We start from the raw sequence: 22,791 nt of genomic DNA, 5'->3' as shown, positions 1-22,791 counted from the left end.
TCTTGCCCTTGCGTTGGTGGTGTGAGTTACCCAGTCCATCAGGCGTTGGACGCGTGTGAGGTCGCCCCCTCCGGACAGGGCTGCTGGAGTGGGTAGTGGAATGGAGGCTGCCGCTGGTGGAGAAGATGGCTGAGGGATGACCGCATGCGGATGAGATGACGACAGCGCCACAACCGCAGATGGTGAAGCAGCGAGTGGTGTGAAGACCTCTGACCGAGGTGATGTTACCTGCGCTGTCAGCTCGTCCACTGCAGACACAAACACAGATGGTGAGGGAAATGGAAAATTGTCCGTACTACTCACCACAGCCGGCTCTTGAGATGACCGTGGATGTGGCTGCGGTGAGGAACGCTGGCGGCGCGAACGTCGTTTCCGTGTAGACGTCGGGGCCGGCGTCTCAGGCAGTGAATCCACCAGCTGTCCGAGCTGGTGGGCAGCCTGAGGAGGAGAGTGGAGGTGGAGGGTGGAAAGTAGAAAGTCCAGGACCACCGCATTAAGGGAGCCCACCAGCCAGGGGAATTTAAAAAGCATCTCCTGCAGCCGCCTCTCCACGGCGCGACGCAAACCTTCCGCTGGCTTCTCCCACCACACCTCACATAGGTGGTACACTTCGTCCATAACTTCCCTCCTGAGCCTCTCCTCGGAGACCGCTGGGTCCATTAGAGGCGGGATCATTCTGTCACGGTGCGGCATGGCACACCGTGGAAGGTGTGGGGAAGGAGGACCCAGGCGCGGTGCTCTACGTATAGACAGTGTTTATTTACAGAGGGTGATATCAAACAACAATAAATCCCCGTGTTTCTCCCCAGACTCCCGTGTCGTGTCCTCCAAGTGCTCTCTGCTCCCGTGTCTGCACTCCCGGTGCTCGCTGCTCCTTAAGCCTTCCACGCTCCTCCTGCGGGAAACAATAGCGGCAGCAGTCAGGACACTGAACAATGGCAGGCATACACTACACGACCAAAACCTAAACTGGGTAACTAACGTGGAGTCCCAAGCAATGATCCCGCGTCGGTGGGAGCTCCAAGACTCTCCTAAGTAGCTCCCTCGACGAGCCCTGATCAGCGGCAGGTGTGTGGCTTCGGGTGTGGCCAGTCCTTCCGCAGGGCCACACCCCTCAGGCCTGCAGGTGGCTGAGCTCCATCCTCCAAGCATCCCCGCAGACATAAACACACACACTCACATCTACAATCATGGAGGAGAGCAGCAGCAATACCAAAATACATATAATAATAATAATAATAATAATAATAATAATAATAATAATAATAATAATAATAATAATAATAATAATATAATACATAACTGCTCAGGGATCCTGGGTCGCCCAGTCCCAGGACCCTGACAGTCACAGAGTTTGTCTCTCCTCAAAAAGATTAAGTCAGTGGCTCGTGACGCTGTTAGGAGCCATCTGTAAACATCTGGGTAGTTCAAGTAAACATGCATTTAAATTTGAAAAAATAACAACACTCAAGCAAAAATAGATGTTTTTAGTGCTTTAATATTTCGATTTACTTTGAAAAATGGGACAGAGTCAGGTTTATCCCCGTGTGACAGCCTGGAAACGTCTGGGAACCGAGGAGAGACGTTTCTGGACTGGAGAGGAATGTTGTCCCGTTGTTGGCTGATAGAAAATTCTAGTTCTTCAACATTTTAGAGTTGTGTTCATAAAAGTTTTTGTTTGATGCTCCAAATGTTTCAGTTGGGCATTGGCTTGCTGCGAAATGCAAAGTCTCCCCTGGATGTTGCTCTGAAACCCGAGCACGCCTTTCAGCACTGATGGTGCTTTTCCAGATGTTCAAGCTGCCACTTCCATAGACATCCATGCGTTCCTTTGCCATCAAACATGCAAACTTCAGAACAGAAATAAAGAGCTTTCCACTTTGTCCCAGTCCAAAAAGAAGGAGGTGGTGTTTCTGGGTCATGTTTCCATACAGCTTCTTCATGTGACCGAGCTTTAACCTGCAGTGATGCCGTGGTTTCCATGACAGAATCATGCCAGTTTGTAAAGGAGCCCCAAAGTCACGTAGACTGATTTTTGCTGTTTCCTGCAGACAGAGATTCCTTCAGATTCCAAAAACAGTTTCTTTACTCTCTCCGTCTCTCAGCTGTTTTTGAGATTTTCTGCTGTCATCCGATTAAAACTGATCTAATATTTAAAAATATTGTTGATCTCTGAGTTCTGTGTTGGAGGGTGACTCAAATATAGATTTATGAGATTTATACACGATTGCATTCTGCTTTTGCTGACTTTTCCACAGTTTTTTCAGAATTGGGTTTGTAATTAGATCATTTTCCTCGTTTTCTAACCGAGACTCAAGAATAACATTTTGCTGCTCAATTAAATTGTTGGCTGTTGTCTTGGAAGACTTAATGCTCTGCTGTGTAAAAATGCTTTAATTTCCCACAGGAACTAAAAAAGTTGGCAGCAGCTTGGGGACTTGATGTCATCTCAACAACTGTTAGATGATAGATGCACAGAGTACAATGGAGGAACCAGTACGACGTCTGCATGCAGAATTAGTACCTTAGATCCTCAGCACCCAAAAAAGCATTTTTTTACTCTGAAAGTTTCATTAAATCTCCAGATTCTCATTACCCTCAGGCCTGAAGGGCGAAGACATAGTGGGAGGAAATGCAGACGGAGTTCAGAGGATGATGGTAATTTTCTCAGGACCAGGAAGGGCACAGTGAAAATAGATAATACGACCGAAGAGGCGGGTATAACAGAGGGATTTGAACATATGAGGGTGCAGCAGATACCGGCGGTGTGGGGGGAGTACGGCTTTCTTGCAGAGAGCATGATTAGCTTTTTAATGGTGAACGGCCGGGAAGGTGAAGAGGGAAAATGAGGCAGAAGAGCCGGCATAATTTGGAGGGTTCAGTTGCAGTAATGGTGAGACGGCTGCAGCTCAGGGAGAGTGATGGGAGGTTTTTAGCATTTCAAATGTGCAACTCAACAGCCAGCAGATTCACTCTGGGATTTCCACCCGAAAAGTCTCACAGCTTCCCATTAACCACGGCGATCTGGAATCTATCACGGCTGTGGGAGAGCAGAGGAGGCTGCACGGAGGTCATAAATGTATGTGAATGTACAGACGGCTCGAAAAGCACACGTTCCTCAAAGAAAGCACTTTATTTTAAGATTCGTATTATTCCATTCGGCCATTTCAAAGGACGTGTCCCAGCTGTCGAGCCAGTGATAAGTCCTCTGGTTTTAATATCACTCTGGCAGATTAATTCGACTGTACACTCTGTAACAGTGGGGAGACTTTACTTCTCTGCTGTGCCGACAGTTGAAATTTTATTAGGCGTTATCAAACTTTTAGGCCTTTTTTGACTCGTCATTATCTTCCTTTTGCCAACTCGGCGTCTGCCCTTGCAGTTCCTCTCTGTACTTCCTGTCTCATTATTAAAGCTCATACTAATCATTCTGTACTGAGGAATATATTCAGTACTTTTGCTTCTGCTGGATTTACCTTATTTCGATTTAAACTGTGGCTTCAGTTTGTTGGTATACAGCCGACTTCTCTTCTTTCCCTTTCATGTTTTTTCTCTCTTCTCTTGATATACATCAATACAACCATTATATTTTAATAATATGCATGCATTAAGTGCATAGTAATTACATAAATTGCAAAAAAGTGCAATAAACTACAAAAAAATTTAAAATCGTTTTTGCTTTTTTAACATATATTTCTAGTTAGAGAAATTTAAGAGGCTTATCCCTCAAAACTGTAAATACAAAAAAGTTGCACAAAATAGTTTCCCACCACAGGAAATTTATTTTAAGTGTCTTCATAGTTTTATTTTTGAAATACACCAATTTTTGTACACTGCAGGAAAAACGAAAATAAATATTATCATGCAAATTTGCAAAAAAAAGCAGCATGTGCATCAAAATAAACTATTTCCAGCAGTGCAATATGAGTCCTAAGCATCCCAGAAACGACACAGGAAGTCACAAAGTCAAATATAACTTTTAAAAACACCAGTATAAGCTCATGAGGCGCTGATGGTAAAAAACTACATTTCCGCAAAATGACGTCACTTCCGGTTTCGGGCAGGTCATGGCGGACATGCGAGAGTTCGCGCTGATGGATGTAGGAAGTGTTACAAACAGCTGATCGGATCGGCAAAGCTGTTTCTGGAATATTATGTTTTTGTTGCTGCAAGTGCTTTTCATGCAGTTTTTGCAAAGCTGTATGTGGAAGGAAACCGTGACCGAGGACAAGCTGATGGCATAAGATGCAAGTACAACTCCTCCGGTTTCATATGCAAAAAAAATTATTGCGCTAGCTCACGTGGTTGCAGAGCTACCGGGATTTAAAAATAGTTACGCAAAACGGAGCGTGCTGCTCTGACCGGCTTTAAAGGGTTAATATTTGTTAACACTTTGCATACATATAATCTGTCTTTTCTCGTCCCTCTCTGCTTCTCAGTTCCTCTCTTAGCTCCCAGGAACCTGCGTGTCTCAGAGGAATGGTACAATCGCTTCAAGATCAGCTGGGATGTTCCACCGTCGCCCACAATGGGCTACAGGGTCATCTACCAGCCTCTAACTGGTAATTTAAACAATACCAATTATTTCTCCCTAATCTCTCTTTTAGCTCATTTCAAATATTACAGTTTAAGTCCCATCGAGTCCAGACAGTTTTAAGAAATGTTTGCAAACCATAATTCTATAATTTTGTCAATTTCATAAATATGTGGATAAAAACTAAAAGACAGAAATGCTGATGGATGGGGGCAGGCATGCTGAAGGAGTTTCTTACTGTAACAAACCACCAGGGATAAAAATGTAATCCAGTGCTGAAGTGCACATTTGAAACTGTCACTGACACTTAAAATGCCAAACTTTACCTCAGAGGAAGGATCAAAAAAGGATGTTGGTCTTACTTCCTCACCAACGCTGGAGGACTCGGACTGGTTTTTAGTACAATTACCCACACAGTGTACCGAATATGTTTGCAGTAAAATCCTTTAAATAGCTCCAAAACCACAACGTGGTCGAGAAACCGAGTTCAGTGACAGATGAGTGAAAGTGAAGGCAGACAGCTAACTGCAGCTGCTAGCATCTGAGCCGCACCACTAACCCAGTGTAAGGCTCGGAACAATTTAAAGTTTCACCCTCACGCACAGTCTTTGCATTCAGAGAAGAGACCCAAACGTTTTTTATAGAAGGCTGTTAGCATATTTTTCTGTTGTAAAGCTGAGATTTAAACTCAGCAGTCTGCGGGACTGATCTCAGGTGGAGTAAAATACCTGAGCTTTATTCAGCTGTTACCTGGTTCTCATCTCTTTTTTGTTGGGTTTTGTCAAAATAGGATTATGTTAGGAACAAATGAAAATATCCCGGACCTGCTGCACTTCTCACAGCTGTCAGTTTTAACAGTATAGAGGAATGTGAGAGGAAAACTGATATTTTATGCTGCAGCCGAAGCTAATGATGACCTCTGAAGGTGCTCCTTTGTTCTCCTTCTGCTTCACTGACCGTCTACTCATCCTTGACGTGTCTCCTCCATTATCCCACCGCACCCTGCAGCCCCTGGACAAGCCCTGGAAACCTTTGTGGGGGAGGATGTGAACACCATGCTGATCGTTAACCTGCTGAGCGGTACCGAGTACAGCGTCAAGGTCATCGCCTCCTACTCGACCGGATCCAGCGAAGCCCTGACAGGAAGGGCCAAGACCTGTAAGTTCATCATTCATTCCTTTAATTCTATAGTCCCGGTCACACTGAATTAGATACAAATGTGCTGTTTAAGAGCGTCTCTGGAAGTTATTACTGTAACAACATAACTCGGGCCCTGTTCAAAGCAGCAAATAACATTAGAGAGCTTTGTGGCCTCCAGTTAAGCTCATTAAGTGTTTCCTCGGTTTAAACCGATGCTCTTCAGCAGTCGTACAACTTTTCTAATTTAATTTTTCAAACCAATATTTCAGTCACTGGAAACTGTTCATGGATCCTTCCAACAGTTTACAGTGTAATCTCTTTTTGTAATGGAGTATGTCTCCATTTTTAATATCACGATATTTTGCAAAAAAACAATTGTTCTGAAAAACAAAGCAACACTTTTTATTTACTTCAAATCTGATTTCATCTCCATCTAATAAAACTACACCTGCAGATTGTATATATAATGTTTTTACCTGCAGCTTTATTTCATTGCCCCAAACAAATCTCTGCTTGTTGTATTTCGTCTTGAATGTTGCTTTCAACCTTTTTAAAGATTCATTTTTTGCTGACCTTCCTAAACTCCACCAGCTTTAATTAAGAACAGCTGCAGCCTCTTAGTTTATTTCATTTCAATTACAACAGGCAGTCAGACACTTCAGAGGTTGATTCCTAGATACCCGTGCGATGCTCTTAGCAGCAGTCGCAATCTAATTACAGGATATTGTCTTTAAAATTTTATTATGTTTGTCTTCACTGTAACTATAACCATGATTAAAAGAGTAGGATGAAGGAGTCTTCAGCTGTTGCCTCGTAGCATCCAAAATCCGTCTCTTTTTACTCTGTTATGGATTTATAGTGTTTTACTCTTTAGATGTAAAGTAAGAGGAGCCTCGTATTAACAGACGGGGTTTGTGTTTTCATTGAAATATTTATACCTGCACCTGTTTTGAGTGCAAATTTGGTTTTTTGTTAGTTGTAATCAGAGATGGGCAGTAACGCGTTACTGTAATCCGATTACTTTTTTAAAGTAACAAGTAAAGTAAGGGATTACTATTGCAAAAACGGTAATTAAATTTCTGATACTTTCCCGTAGGAACGCTGCGTTACTGCGTTACTAAAACCATGATTTTTTTGCGAGAATGTCTCACGACAGTGACGTAAGCGAGTGCGCCGTTAGTGACAACAGCTGTGTGCAGATCAACAATGGATCACATATCGATTGTGGGAGAGAGTATGAGCGTGCAGCGTTTAAAGCGTGGAAGTACTGACCTTACTTTGAGTTTGATTCCATAAAAAGTGACACAAACATTAGTGTCCGCTGTGCGTGGGAAGAAAACTTCTTTTTACAGCGAAAAAAAACCTAAACTTCCAAACAAGCACCGAGTAGCTACGACGTAATGGGAAACTCACAGAGAAACTCGCGGATTCTTCCACTGACCGCGGCACACCTGCACCAGGGTAACCCTCCGCCTACCCCACTCCTGCTTTACAGGTGAAAATAGAGCAACAGGACTGCTGAGTCTTTGACTTTATTTATTTTCTGCTGTGTTTTACTTGCATCTATTTGAAAGACTGAGTGTAAACACAAAAAATATTTTATTTTATGTGCTGGAATGTGCAGAAAATAGGTTTAAATGTTAAACTAATTTCTTCCAGTCAGAGAATGTTGCAGATAATTAAATTTTTGCTTGATGCATAAAGTTAAAAGATTAAAACTAATAAAACAAGTTTTAAAAAGAGACTTTTCCATCTGATTACATTTTGTATGATGGATTATGCAGGAAAAGTAGAATTGGGCTAAAAGATCTATCGTTTTATCACCTATTCAGGTTGTAAATCGTGTTTTTAAAAAGTAACTAAGTAATTAATTACTTTTGAAAATAAGTAATCAGTAAAGTAACGGGATTACTTTTTTGGGGAATTAATCAGTAACTAGTTACTGATTACTTTTTTCAAGTAACTTGACCAACACTGGTTGTAATGCACTGATTTCATCAGTCCTTTCAAAGACATGTTAACTGTTTGAATGTTATATCCTATATGCTTTAATGAGGAAGAGCACTGCATCTTCCTCTTACCTAATTCTGCTTTACCTTTATAAAGTGTGATATTCTCTGTGGAGCTGCAGAAGGAGGGATATTCATGTGCGACTTGCTTTATTATTATTATTTTATCTGCAATCTTCATTTTAAATGACTTGTGAATGTGCTGAGAAGTGCATGCACTGCAGCACGTGCATTTTGGCAGCTGGTAGTGTAATTGCGACCATAAAAGCCATGAACATTAACACGCCACTCAGCTGCTTGTTAATGCAAACGTCCACGCAGCCAATCACATTGATGGTGCAGTTAGGGATGACGTGATGGAGAGATGACCTGCTGTTCAAACTGAGCGTCAGAATGAGGAAGGAATGACATTTAAGTGACTCTGAACATTTCGTTCTAGTTGGTGCCTCATGAGTTGGTCTGAGTATTTCAGAGGCTGCTGATTGGCTGGAACTGTCCTTCCCGTAACCATCTCCGGGGTTTTCAGAGGTCAGAGGAGTGAGTGCTTGAGCTGAAATGAAGGCGACAGTAACTTAAACCAGTGTTGCAACATATGCAGAAGAGCATCTCCAAATACACAACACATTGAACCTTGAAGCAGGTGGGCAGCAGCAAACAACACTGCGTGCCACACGCACATTTCTATTGCAACATTCAAATAGTACAATCAGAATCTGACACAAACATGAAAGCATGGATCCGCCTGCCTTGTGCAGGTTGTTCCTCATGGTGGTCTAAGGGTGTGGGGAATCGTTTAAACACTACACCTCTATGACCACAGTCTACCATCTTCACTGCACTCAAATGGCCTCTACAGTCACCAGATTTCAATTCAACAGAGCACTTTTGGGATGTAGTGTAATGGAAGATCCTCATCATGGATGTGCCGCAACAATCCTATGATGTCAGCTTGGACCGAAATCCCTGAGAAATGTTTCCCGCCCTGGTTAATGGTAGCAAGGCGTACCTGATGTAGAGTGTATTCCACCACTGTGGTGACTAGTCCCAGTTTAACAGGTGGTATTATAAGGAGAACCTAATTATTGTATAAATAAATGCACATGTAAATGCCATATTTGTCAGTATTGATGTTTAAGGGGATTTCATGAGCCGGTTATTTAATTTTATAATTGAGCTGAAAAACTCAGCACGTGGCCCCGCCCCTCCCTGAGCCTGGTTCTGCCGGAGGTTAAAAGGGAGTTTTTCCTTCCCACTGTGGCCAAAGTGCTTGCTCACAGGGGGTCATGTGATTGTATGTATTATTCTAGGGTCTACCATACAATAAATAGCCCCTTGAGGCGACTGTATAAATATTACTGAATTGAAAAGAACCAAATATTGCAAAAGCTATGATCGGCACTGACTGGATGTGTCAGACGATCATTATTATTTTTAACTTAAACAACTACTAAAGAAACACAAGAGTAACTGGTTTGTTTTAGCGTTGAAGTAAATGAACTTGACACAAATAACAAACCACTTTCATATTACCTGTGGCACTTTTTGAAAAAAGTCATTTGAAAGTCCAACCTTTTGCTCAATTTTGTATATATATATTTATTTTAATCAAATATGAGTCCAAAATCTATTTAAGAAAATAAAGATAAAAGCAACTATAAACTACAAAGTATACCTTTCCTGCACCGTGATGATTTCCCAATAGACCAGTACATCTTTGCTCTGCTTGTTCTTAATTGTTCTGTTGGCATTTTCTACCCAGGATCATTTATACACCTTGTTATTGGTTTTCTCGGCCCATTCTACCTCTTTGAGTACAAGTGAATAAACAATATCATCTAATCTAATCAGAGAGCAGTCAGACTCCTGCAGGCTCAATATCTTGATATCCATCTGACACCTTTAATGTCGACTCCACCTAATTACATCCCAGTGCTGGAATGAACTGTATGGATTTAAGTTATCTCACTTGTGATGTGGACACTTCCTGGGGCTCTGTGAGTGTGTGGCCTGGTTCAATCAATCACTTGCTTCTCAAGTACAATCATTAGAGTAGGAGCCTGGATTTTCCTCTCCTGCATGATAATTAATCACTTCAGTGCAGACTGGCCTATCGGTGAAATAGCCCTTTTTGAAAGGTCTCTGGTTTGATCTCCATGACAGCCAAAGCATCCAGTGAAAACTATGTGTCCTTTTGAAGTGTCCTTGAGCAGGACTCCGAACCTCTACCCTTTCATCCGCTCTCATTGCTCTCTGCGCAAGAGCTCTCGATACAAGTGTCAGCTAAATGCCCGAACACGCAGCTTTAAATGGAGCGTGTCACTTTGCATTGGAGCCACAGTTTCCGCTGCCTGCATGACAATTAAGCACTTCTTGGTTGACTTGAAGGACAAGTTTGGAAGGAAAATGAGGAAAGAAGAAGGGGATGAACTCTGACAAAGATGGAGAGATGGGTTGAGTCGAAAAGAGAGCAAGATGATGAGGCCAGTGGGATCCCAGGAGGTGAATGGAGCATCTGTCATATTGCTCACCAGCATGTTAATGAAGCCAATGGACCAGCAGAGCTTAGTGGGCTGATGTGTCAATGTCACGCAGAGGACGAGTATCATGGTCGTTGTGGCAAAAAGAAGAATGACACTCCAGGTTATCTGCTTACACTCGTATACCTAAAGGTTTATGAAAGAAATACCCCAGAAAAAATGTTGTATATGGCCTTTAATGCTTATTGCAAGGATGCAGCGAAAGGTTACTTGTTGTGAAATACTCAAAATTTAAGTTTTAAGTTCAAGAATTTCAAAAGTAAAGCAGTGATTTAGAAGTAAAGCATGAAACAATCAAAGCGTGTTGAAAGCCACAGAGTGGCCATACTCCGGACACATGAGGGATCACTGAGGTTGTCCTTCCCTCCTGGATCGGCTGGAGCTTTCTTTAGGTGCCTTCACAGGTTTGACAAATGTCCAGCTGGGATAACCACATTTACTCAGCAACGTCTTGCTCTCCTGCTTCCCTGGCCGTTTTATGTCTGTGGGGATGGTGTTCGATCTGTATTGTAGCGTCCTGATGGCGCCCAGTTTGTGCTCCAGTGGATGTAGGTTTACGGTACGCATCAGCTTTTAAATGTCCCCCACTACTGATGGAAATCTCACAGTCTAAGAAGGCTAACCTGCCACTTTTCATATCCTCCCTGATGAATTTGATGTGTCGGTCCACTGAGTTAATGTGATCCCTGAATTTTGGTCGTCCTGAGATTTGATTTTCACCCACATACCTGAACCAATGACTCAGTGGGGTTCCACTGTTTCCATGTAGAAGTTGGCCACAATGGGTGAAACTGGGGAACTCATGGCACATCCACCCACCCACCCGTCCACCATCTCATAGTTATTCTTGTCACACAAATTGTTTTTGTGCTCTAATCAGCTGTTCAAGCCTTTTCACAGTGAAATCGAATCTTACTTTAATGAATTTACATCAAATATCAATCTACTGGTAACAATCTGAGCGACTCGATATTAAGGGAACAACCAGAAACATTATGACCGAAGCTTCCTGCACATACAGATTGTGTGGCATTTAGAAAAGTGCAGCTGTTTGGAGACGGGCTCTCTCTGCGAAACAGAGCCTGAGAAACTGACATATTTTGCATCTTAAAAGATACTAATTAGTAAAATAAAGCTGATGACCTAATCGTTAATGTTTCCATGTCTCATGAATGTTGCGCATTAGATACTTTTTCCATTGCAGTGGGAGCACGTTGGGCAGGCTAACGTAGCTCTTTATATCTAACTCTTTACAGGTGATCCTGCATCCTTTGTTAGGATAGGTCTCCAGTGCTCGGTTTGCTTGAACATATCTGTGAGCAGCATGTATGTGCAGAATATAAGTTTCCTGAAGAGCCTCATTGTAGTTTTTACAAGACAAAGAAGCAGCTGCTTTACATCCATCTGAGCTCCTTTAACTCGCAGGGAGTGTGAGCGTCTCTGCCCAACGGGACAGTCTGAGGTCACTCTGCTTGTAAACGGTGCATTGCTCTTTTGGGGGTGGGAGTGAGTAACTGCCCAAATGAATAAGCATCATGGGTTTTTGTTAACGAGCGTGGGCGAGATGGAGTCTGAATGTGCCGCATCAGCAGAAACGGAAACGCTGCGCTGGATTGTCGTGGTGAAGTGGGACCACTGAATCAAAGTTACTGCTGATGATTCTCAACATTTTCCTCTGTGTGAAATTTACCAGTAATTCCTGTCGAATATTGGCAGATTATCAGTAGTAGCAAATTCAAACAGCTGGAGTGTTTTGCCTCCCGCTGCCTTTACTATGTCGACATATATGTAGAGATGCTGACTTAAGAATCCCTTTGCGTCTCCTCATTAAATCACTTGCTGAGAGGTTTGCAGGAATATTATGCAGGGATACATTATGCATTTGTATGAAGTTCACAATAATGCAGATTAGATATTTGGCTCAACTGGAAATGTTCTGTTTTGTCAGAGGGAATGATACTGAGCTGTACAGGCCATTACCAGCTCACAGAGACACGCATGCTAATGTTTTTCAGCTGGGAACAAGAGCTGCTTTCAAACGTCGCACCATAAAAGCGCATACATACCATTTGCATAAACAGAGTGTGTGTGGGTTTGTTTGTGCGTGTGTGCATAAGCCAGACTTCTGAAGCAAAGACAGTGCAGCTACATTTCTGTGTGTCTGTAAATAACTTCAAGAAAGTGCACTTTGGTGTCCTTGAAACCAACTGGCCAGAGACTTTTGCATCTGCCGTGTGGAAACAGGATGCCGTGTGGTTCCTCAGATGTGAGCTGAGTGCTGTTAAACATATATATAGCTTTGCTCTTATGGCAGTATAGAGAGGAATGCTTACAAGTTTATAATGCACATTTTTAGGCTTCCAGAAAGGTTTAGTTTTATGTCTCAATGCTGCTTTTGTTCGTGTCCAGACTCATGACATCAAAACTCGTAGCCTCCGCCACAGCTGACTGTAGGAGAATAGCAGAGACATCAAATTACATTAAAATGTCCAATAATACAGCTGTCACTGACCCACATCACATCTGTTCTAAGACTAAGAGATCTGAGACAGATTTTAGCTTTAGTTTTTGGAAATATCTTATCATGTTCGGTTCAATTTAAATCTAAATAACTTTCTAAATAATTAAGTTTCTAAATAACGAGAGCAAATGTTAGATATGTACTGAAACCTCCACAGCTAGTCGGGGGCTCCTGGTGTGAGGAGGCTGCTGCTTGTCTGATTGGTGAAATGTTCTTGGTGCATGCCATGAAGAGGCTCACGGTGCTGTGATGTCATTGTTCCAGTATTAATAAGAGATGTTTAAAGTTGGTAGAGAAATATGTTTACTGCAGAAACCCCACATTCCTGAGCTGCAGCTCTTCATTCACTGAACCAAAGCAGTCGTTGAGCATTTAGTTCTTTTTGTAAAACTCAAACACGGTGCTCCGAGTGACACATTCAAGAATGGAATTTGGAAATAACGTCTGGGCCCGTAAATATCTGCTCTGCAAGTAAAAACACCTTTTCTGTTTCCCTGCAGTGTACCTGGGCGTGACTAACCTGAGTACCTATCAGGTGAGGATGAACGGGCTGTGTGCCCAGTGGCAGCCTCACCGACATGCCAGCGCCTACAGAGTGGCCCTGGAGTCGGCGGTTGGTGAGTGCAGTGATGGCAGCGTGATTTTAAAGGTGGTTTTATTCCTTCTGTGTGATGTTTTGCTCGTACTCCCATCTGTACTGTGTATGTAAGCAAATGAAGGTCAGCCTGAGGCGTTTGTTGCATCATGTAAGTAAATATTTCTCAGTATTAACATTTTAAACTTATGAACCTGTTCTCATCATGAAGGTTTGTAGTTATTATATTTGCAAGTGGGATTCCTTTCATCCCAGTATCTCTGCTTGACTACGTGCACAATCTCAAGCTGCTAAAAAAAGACTCGTTTGTAGGTGGTGGAAGATCTGTCAGCACGTTGGACGGTTCCAGTGTTTGTGCCAAGCTTCGTAGGCACACCAAGGAAACACATTTCTGATCTCTCGTTCTGAATTAGGGAAAGACATTGTGCATGTATTTTATTAATGTTTTAAGATTATGTTATTGAGAAGTATTTACAGCTTTGTTTGCAGATATTTAAGATACAGCTGTGTGAACATGTGAACCCCAAACATCCAGGTCACACGTATGGATACAACACAGAGCAGTTTGGATTTCTTTGTCCTTAATAAGCACACAGTCTCACGGCGCACACCTGGAAGAAGAAAAAACGAACTCTGTGCTCTGTTGGAGGAAGAAGGCCTGCTCTTTGAAACTGTGAAGCACCGTGGAGGGAGCGTCCCGAATCGGGGCTCATTTGGCACCTTGGGGCACGGATGCCTTCCAATGACTTGGAGAGCAATAAATTTCAAAAATGTGTCAAGAAATTTCAGAGGAGAATGTCAGGGAATCAGCCCGTGACCTGAAACAAATAAATCGAAACCATAATGATTAAAAAAGAATACAAAAGGTCCCAACATTAACCCAGCTGAGACGATGCAGCAGACCTCGAGTGTGCTTTTTCAATCAAACCGTCCCACAAGTGCCGATGACCCGGAACCCTTATATAGGAGTTCTCCTCATTGTTGTGCGAGCTTTATGAGCCATGAGAAGAAATGGTTGCTGCTGTTGGAGCTAAATTCAAAGGTTCGCTACCTTCTCCCACCCTGCTCGTGATTCCTCAGTCTGTCCTGTTTAGACATGAAAATGACTCAGATGAAGATCTCACCGTTCTCCTCCATATTTATATAAAGCTCCTATAAACACTGTTAAAACAAAACATGTCCAGTAATCTGGAAAAATCTTGCCAATAAGCTTGTGTACCAGATCAATATTCGATTATCTTTGTGTGCCTGCAAAGCTTGGCACAAACACAAACGCTTGGCTTTACAGTGGGAGTCACTGAATCAAGAAAAACCTGCTTGCACATATTTTAAATACACAATACACTAAATTTTCAGTGTGAATTCACAAACATTTTGCTGCTATATGTTTGGAGATGTTTGCAAATGCGATATCAGTGCAAACGTGCGAATCTGAACTCTTCTCCCATCATGCTGCTGGCTTTGGATTAAGGCGAGGAGTTAAACGTGACAGTGCATCGATTTAGCATTTACAGAATACTGCATGCGTAACTGTAATTCTTCCCATCAAACTCCTACGCTGCATATCCAGTGCAGTAGGAGAGCAGCCTCATTCATACTCACATGCTTTCATCAGTAGGAGTTTCAGTATGTAGCTGAAGCAGAGGGTCCAATTTTCTGAATCCCTAAGCAGCCGGAGATGACAAAGATATTGTTGTATCCCATCGGAGACGTGCTGACACTTTAAAGGTTTAGCTGTACAATCAGACACTGTGCCGCTCTGTAGAAAAGGAAGGCTTACGGATCACAGCACGGGTGACATTTACATTTGCTGCACGAGGTAAAATAAAGCGAACAAAAAAGACAAAAGGTCGCGATTACGGCTGCCGAGCGAGGAGATGTGCTTGTTACAGCAGTGACAGTAATTATGCCCTGTTGTGTCTATTCTCAGAGGTAAACTTTAAGGAGGGGGAAGGAAAAAGTACAGTTATTTTCTTCTTATGAAGTTTTCTGTTGAAGTTTTGGTTGCACCTGCAACTTCTTTCCTCTGATTGTGACAATATATTTTTTTAAAACAATAAAAACTGAACTGCTTCTATTTAGAGTTCATTATGTGTGGGAGTGTGAAGAAGAAGGGAAGTGAAGCCTGCCGTCTGCATGAGTCAGTGCGCGCGTAAACGGCAATCAAGCCGTGCATCCCAGCGTTAGCTTGAAGTGTGCCGAGACTCTGGCAAATTCAACAGATACGTTCTGCTTGCAGAAACGTGTTTTTGTTTATAGCCCACCGCTGACGTTCGTTTAACTAGACTGTCAGCTAATTAACTTTAGTGTCATGCTAAATTATGCCTGCATCGTTAAACATAATAATATAAGCTAGGTGGCTGTAGTGGCTCAGTAGTACGTGGTTTATGTATGTATAGCAAGCAAAAGCCCCCGGGTTTGATCCCAGGAGGAGACGCAAACCCCTCGGCGGGGGGGGGGGTCTCGAAAGGGAACCCAGAGTATAAATCTGCCAAACATCAAACATGCGACAGTACCTGCTGTGGTGAGGCCTTGTGAATAAGGAAGCAGCAAAAGTACAAAGGTGTCTGCACGTGTGAGTAATAATAATAAATGCCCTTGTTTTTACGGTGAGATTATACTTTTAGACGCGCAACAGAAGGAAAAGCACCTTAAATTTTTTATGTTATTTGCACTTTGGCAGTAAAAAGCTTCGTGCAGCTCTACAAAGTTTGATTCAGGATAGGCCGACATGTCCACACATCCTGCTTCTGCCAAAGGTTTCTTCCAAGTGCTTGCTTATAGGGTCCATTTGACTGTTGGGGTTGTCTCTGTGTTACTGTAAGGTTTACATTACCAGGTAAAGTGCTTTGTTTAGGTTGGTGCAGAACTTTTATAACTGCAGTTGATTAAGACTGGAACAAACAAACAAGGATCATTCCACCTTTCATTAATACATGCACCGTACAAACAAATTCAGATTTACAGGAAGACATGTCCTCTCGGTGGAAGTCAGATGTAAAGCTTATAAGTAGCAGCTAGTTGTGCAGCTAGTTGTGGTTCTCTGTTGCTTCTTGCTTCTTACCCTGACTTTGGTGCTGTGATGATCCCTAAAAATAAAAATCTAATAATATCTAAAAACATGATCAAGGATTACAAGATTCCCACAGAGAGTGGGCATTCTTGCTAACAGTGTAGAAGTTCTCCAAATGCATATTTAAAGGAACGGTTTTCTAATACATGGTTCACCTATGATCCTTTTCTAAATGGAACCAAGTAGATCGTGTCCTTATAATCAGATATAATATGTCCACTAAAATCCTGCGTTTGTCCCTTACATCCCTCACAAACATGTCTTTATTTAGAATTCCTCTTTAGCTCTGCACTTCCTCCACTACAGAACAAATTGGCTGCAAGGCCTTATTACAGCATTTTGATTGGCCGTCAGTAATGGTCCCCAAACCAATATTAACTTGATGTTCTAGGAAGAAAAACAGCCACATGGCGACAGCAGATACACTTTCACATTACCTCCAGTGTCTGTTAAACTCTCCTGAAACTCTCTGCAATTTATTTATGAACTGATGAACTTTAATGTGTTCGTTCGTCAGCTGCCAAACAGGCCACTGCACCAAAGTCACCTCTGTGAAGCAGCCGTATGCTTATAAAAGTCATTTCCTCAGTTATGATTCTGTGCAGCCACCAACAAAAACAATAGTTCTTTGTCTGACACTGAGAACACGTCCAAATAGCATCAAACAACAGATGGTCTGGCCCTGAATCGATTTTAAACATCCACCACTCAGTCAGCACCTCAAAGCTAAGACTAACTTTTAATACAGCCGTCATCCACCAAATAGGAAAGTAATAGCTGTTATTCATCACCTTTAGGCGTCCAGCAATAACACTGGCGTCATTAACGTCACATAAAAGGCACAAATTCCCCCGTGTCTCCTCGGGGAGATCCAATGTGTTGGTTCTCTCAACACACAATGAAGCTAAATAATGACTTATGTTAGAACAGCTGGTAAATAATTACACCTGCTGCTGAGAATGGGGGAAATGTGTGATTATCCTGTTTTATTATTGAACAGGCTGGAATTTAAAGGGAATGGAGGGAGGTAAATTTAGGGAATAGGGTATAGAAAGAAAGAGTGTAAAGTGTGTTTTCATACATCCTCCTGCAGGACAGAAGGATTTACCATGTTCAGCTAGAATTTACAGAAACAACTCTTTGATCTTTTCCTGCACAGGATCCATTCTTCACCCTTATTATGGTCTTATCCCAGTTTAGCTACACAGGAATGTTGTGGTGCATTTAGGCGTCTCATAGGTTCCTCTGCCTGATGACTCCCTCACAGCTCGAGCTTCCAGCCAATGTGATTAAATCATGTCACAGATTATATGCAGTATTACTCACAGTGGCACTTCTGGCATGGATTCTGAGGGATTGAACTCGATTTGATGATGCCTGAGGAAAAAGGAGCATTTATGGGTTCAGTGACCTTCGGTGCAGAGGTGGCGAACTCCAGGCCTCGAGGGCCGGTGTCCTGCAGGTTTTAGATCTCACCCTGGGTCAACACACTCAATCAAATGATTGGTTCATTACCGGGCCTCTGGAGGACTACGAGACATGTTGAGAACTTAATTTAGCCAAATAAATCAGCTGCGTCCTGCTGCTGCTGCTCACATTGGTTTGATTCACTTGACTTGACTTAAACTGAGATTTTTCCACCCATACACTCCCACCTGTGTAGTTTCGTGGTGAGCTTGTCCCATTATCTTTGCACTCGATGCCTCTTTAAGTCATTAAAATGTTCCACCAGTTCCCTGTAATGAAGTGAATGCTTGGTGTTTCATGGATAACAGGTTTTTCTTGGAAAACTGTTTGACATGTTACCAATGGACCCTGACTGTTAGGATGGAGTGAACAAGTACAACAGGAAGGTGTTTGATTGGTTCAATAATTGGATTTGATTCATCAATTATTAACAAACCAAGCGAACAGTAGCATCCTAATGACAACAAAGATAAATAAATGCTTTCATTTTCAATCTGTGACAACGTGCTGGGTTTACGATGTGTGCAGATTGTTCTACACACTTGCATGTGCATGCACTTGCTTTTATTTCTGCATGTGACAAATACAGAATCATTTTTGAGAAAGATAAAGATGTTCTTTGTACTTTTGTTGCAGGCAGCCAGAAGCAGGAGACGAGACTGAGCGGGGGAGCGAGCAGGCACTGTTTCAACAACCTGAAGCCCAACATGCAGTATAAGATCAGCATCTACGCTCAGCTGCAGGACGGGACCGAAGGGCCTGCAGTCACCACCGCTGAGAAGACACGTAAGGACCTGAGCTTTGAACACACGTGTCATTCACATGTTGCAGGTCGAGGTGCACTGCAGTTCCACGACTGGATTTCTCCTGCTGCTGCTATTTTAAGATCACTGCACAGAAGCCTCGTTTACATTTACACTTGTGTGTCTCTGTGTGTGCTGGGTTGCTTCCACTCTTTCAAATTGGGCACACTTATATATTGCATGCCATTGCACAAGATCTTAATTTCTGACGCCAGTGGCCAACGTTTATCTGATGCCAACGTGTCCATTTATCCCCGGCTAAATATTCAACAACAGTGTAATGAGGAGCTAAAAGGCTTTTAAGAGTGCAAATATTTCACAGTAAATGCATTTGTTGAGGGTTTCTCCACACCCCCAGAAACTCTTGAAATCAATGCCTCAAATAAGCTTAAAGATTTATTTTTAAATCTTAAAACGTTGATACTTTTCACCAGAATATAACGAATCGTGTTTTGTGATGCCAAAGTTTAAAATGTAAAACGTGGTCTCCAGGTTGCTGACAGCTGCTGCCGTGTGTATTTTGGGCAGAAGGTTTTTCCAACTTGGCTTTGTGGGACTCAAAGCAGTGATCGCCAACACAGGACTGAGTCAGGCAGCTCCAACAAGGCAGGCTGCAGCAGTCCCCTACATTTATTCAGCAGTTGCAGATACAGACAAAGAATAGTTTGCATTACTGTAAACACAGCAAACAGCTGGTGTAGAGAGAGCACGTGGGAATTCATGTAGTTTCATTGAGTTCTGATTGGTTATGTTGGTCGTTCATCATGTCTCTGGAGAAACAAAAGAAATCCACTGACAACAGCTGTGCTGCAAATATTTATTGTAATCGTCAATATCAGCCTAAAATTTCACGATCCCTACATGACCTTTGTGTGGAGACTGGCCACTTTTATTTCTGATAGGGATGCATGTGTGTAGTATTTCCCATTTAGTGTGAGACAAATGTTTCAGAGCAGGCGCTCTGTCCTTTTTCTTATTTGTGTGTTCTATGAGAGAACTAATGTGTACGACTGTAATGCCGTCGCTCAGTCATTCTCGGGCTCGTTTATTTCGACCACAAACAGAGGACTAAAAACTTTGGCTGCCTCTAAGGTTGTCAGATCTGCAGCCAATTTGAAGCTGAAAAACTGGGAAATCCTGTAAACTGCTTTTTGATGTGCAGCGTTTCGCACAAACCCACTCGTGCACTCACCGCCGACACATCCAGAAGTACTTTGCCTCCTCCATTCGATCTGCCAAACGCCCGTTTTAAAAGCGCCCTTACATGTGTCATAATAACAATATAGCAGAAGCACACGGCGGGGAAACACACACACAATTATACACAAACTGCTGTCAGCTGTCATCGGTTTAAGAAGAAGCCCGGTCCGGGCTGGGAGGACGATCACGTCATTTTCAACATAAAACATCTTTTATCCTCGCCGGAGCGCCGAGTGCTGAATCCTCTTCCTTTTCAGGATGAGCCTTTTGTTCTGCAGCAGCAGCCCCAAACACTAATCAAGACCCACTGTCTGGAGACGGGAGGGTGACGGGGTGGGTGGGCTGTTGTTTTATTTTCAATGAGGCCCGTGTGCAGTAAATTCACTACTCGCTTTAGTTACGTTCAGCTGTATTCAACACTTTAATCACCAGCTTCACTGCAGAGATGAAGAAGTTTTAATCAACTGCTTTGAGAGCGCGCACACGTCAGCGTGTCTCACGTGTCACTTTATAAGATCCACCGTGTGTTGAAGAAGCGCGCGAGATCACAGCCAAAGCTGCGCGACGGTGCAGCTTTAATAACGAGTCGACCAAATAACTGGATACAGGTTTGTTTTCAGTCAGCACAGCTGCCAGCAGCCGTGCTGTGAGACTCACAGGGTTCCAGATGGATGCAGATATGTGCGTGCTGTTTTATCTGTTTTCCATTGTTATTGCAGCAATAACAGTATTGATTTAGTAACGGCACTTGATTAGTACAATCAGCAGAGGGTGTAAAAAATACAATAAAATGGATAAAATAAAAGTTTTTGGAACTGCAGGCAAACTCAGTTTCTGATAAATAAAAATGGCGACGCCCTGCTGATGAGAAGTTATTTGGCTAACCTCCCATTCCTGGTTGTTTCCTCTGCACTGTGTTCAGTGCTGCTCTGAGTTTTACGGTGCAGGTGATGATCACTGGAGGTCCTGCTCTGCTCTCATCTATGTGCACATTTGCAGTTTCAGCTCAGACCCACAGACCAACTTTTACTTTGAGCACTTTTATTGTTCCTGAGGTCGCCGTGAGTAAACTCAGAGGTGAGGAGCCTGTTTCCTTTGCCAACTGTCTGCAGTGCACTGAAGTGAAGTGAGAATGACGAGCCGGGAGAAAAGCATAGTTCAGAGGCGGCACGGAGACGAGAACCCGCAGAATTGAAAACGAGACAAAGAAAATATCCAGAGATACAAGAAAGAATGTTCCCTCCTCGAAGCTAAGCAGACATTTGTTTGCTTGAAGCTGCTCCCCTCTGTACCGCAGCTCTGCAGTGAGCCTCCACAATGATTTATTGCTTTGTTTTGATGCAAATGAAAGCCAGAGCCTTTCCTCCAAATGACTATCCCCATCGCTGCAGGCAGCCACTACTGAATGCTCCCTACCTGCCATCACAAGTAATTCTCAGCCTCAGGTAGCTGATTTACTGCCTAAACAGCGCTGAGTGCATAAACGCACAAAGACGCTCAAAGACACACGTAGAATACAGGCAGGAAGGCAGAGACAGTGGGAGTGCGCGTTGGACCGCAGCTAACACTGTGATCAGTGCAGCAAATTATACATGAGCTGAATGTAGTTACTGTACACGTTGGGGCCATACGTGAGCGCTCTGTGCAGTTTCACCGCGTGTTTCACTCAGGGTCATGTGGCACACGAGGGTTGTTTTGTTATAGTTACAGGCTGTCACATCCTCATGTGTTTGTTTGTTCTGCAGTACCCGTCCCGACCCCACCACCCACCAAGCCCCCGACCACCACGCCTCCACCCACAATCCCTGCTGCCAAGGAAGGTAGGAGAGCAGTTCTAATACTGTTATTGATCGTCTCATCTTTCGATCTCTTTGTGTTGATGTATTGTTGTTGATGTGTTTTGGTGACATCAGGCTGCATCCAAACAGCTTCTTTTATTTATTTCTTTTGCTCAGTTTTCAGTAAATATGTATAAATATTTATGTATTCTAGTTTGACTGGTTTGTTTTTATGAAACGTTTTGCATAACCAGCTTTGATATTCTGATTTGTAGTAGGAGACCTTTTATTATTTTACAGGTGTGCAGTCAGATATGTCAGTGGCCCCCAGCCCCCGGTACCAGTCCGTGAGTCGTTCGGTACCGGGCTGCGAGATTTGAGGCTCGGGTGTGAAATTTCTGGTTTTCAGAGTTTTTATCGTTAACTTGGTTTCCCTGGGTTTTATTGTGTCTTATTTTGAAATAAATATTTACGCGTTACCATAGCGACCAGAGAGCATTAAGGGGCAGAGAGGAGGACGTTACTCTCAATGTTGTTGGTGCATTTCAGGAGGACGCTGCTAATAACGTTACACAATTACACAGTACATCCACGTTTACTATTATATTTACAGAGACAGTTTTTGTCGTATTATTTTATTTTGTTGTATTTATCCGCGTGAAGATAGTGTCTGACGTGAAACCGGCCCGTGGCCGCTGTGATATGTGACACACTGTCTGAGATTGGCATGATGACGTTTTCTTTATTAACATGACTGAAGTCCAGGCACTAACGTTTTGTACAATTCACTTGATAAGTGGAGGACAGTGGGTGGATAGACTGTACTGTAGTATTTTATGTGTGGACTGTGTACCACGATTGGACGAAGCCTGGCTGAGTCTGGAAAGTGAAGCCAGAGGCTCGAAGAGGCTTTTCGGGGACCTGGTGGTGTTTCAGCTGCGCCCCCACAGACAGCTGTTCAGAGACTCCCGCTTCACTCACCATCCTCTCAGTTCACAATAATTCAGCTGTTAGGTGCTGTGATTGTCAGTGTCACATCTCTCCACCTGTCAGACCCACAAAGTGCTGCACAAGCCAGTTACATTATCACACAGCAAAGACGATGGTTTTGTAACCTGGTAACAAGAGTTTGAG

At 42.9% G+C, this 22,791-nt stretch overlaps 1 protein-coding gene and 1 long non-coding RNA gene across 6 annotated transcripts in view; one reads left to right on the top strand and one right to left on the bottom strand.

Moving 5' to 3' along the window:
• col14a1b (collagen, type XIV, alpha 1b) overlaps positions 1-22,791 on the top strand; it is a 166,445-nt gene that overhangs the window by 98,968 nt on the left and 44,686 nt on the right. For all 5 annotated transcript variants that reach the window (XM_004574223.5, XM_004574222.5, XM_004574224.5 and 2 more), the window contains 5 exons: positions 4,440-4,562; positions 5,543-5,692; positions 13,242-13,358; positions 18,513-18,662; positions 21,625-21,699. In XM_004574223.5, the coding sequence (XP_004574280.1) occupies positions 4,440-4,562; positions 5,543-5,692; positions 13,242-13,358; positions 18,513-18,662; positions 21,625-21,699 (615 nt within the window). The remainder of the gene's footprint in view (positions 1-4,439; positions 4,563-5,542; positions 5,693-13,241; positions 13,359-18,512; positions 18,663-21,624; positions 21,700-22,791) is intronic.
• Positions 741-1,234, bottom strand: LOC143414813 (uncharacterized). The gene is made up of 2 exons (XR_013095491.1): positions 983-1,234; positions 741-895 (listed from the first exon to the last, which is right to left on the bottom strand). It is a non-coding gene; the product is annotated as an uncharacterized LOC143414813 (long non-coding RNA).

This window comes from Maylandia zebra, linkage group LG22, assembly GCF_041146795.1.
Source record: "Maylandia zebra isolate NMK-2024a linkage group LG22, Mzebra_GT3a, whole genome shotgun sequence".
Classification (NCBI taxonomy): Eukaryota; Metazoa; Chordata; class Actinopteri; order Cichliformes; family Cichlidae; genus Maylandia; species Maylandia zebra.
This window is presented reverse-complemented; position numbering and strand designations above follow the sequence as displayed.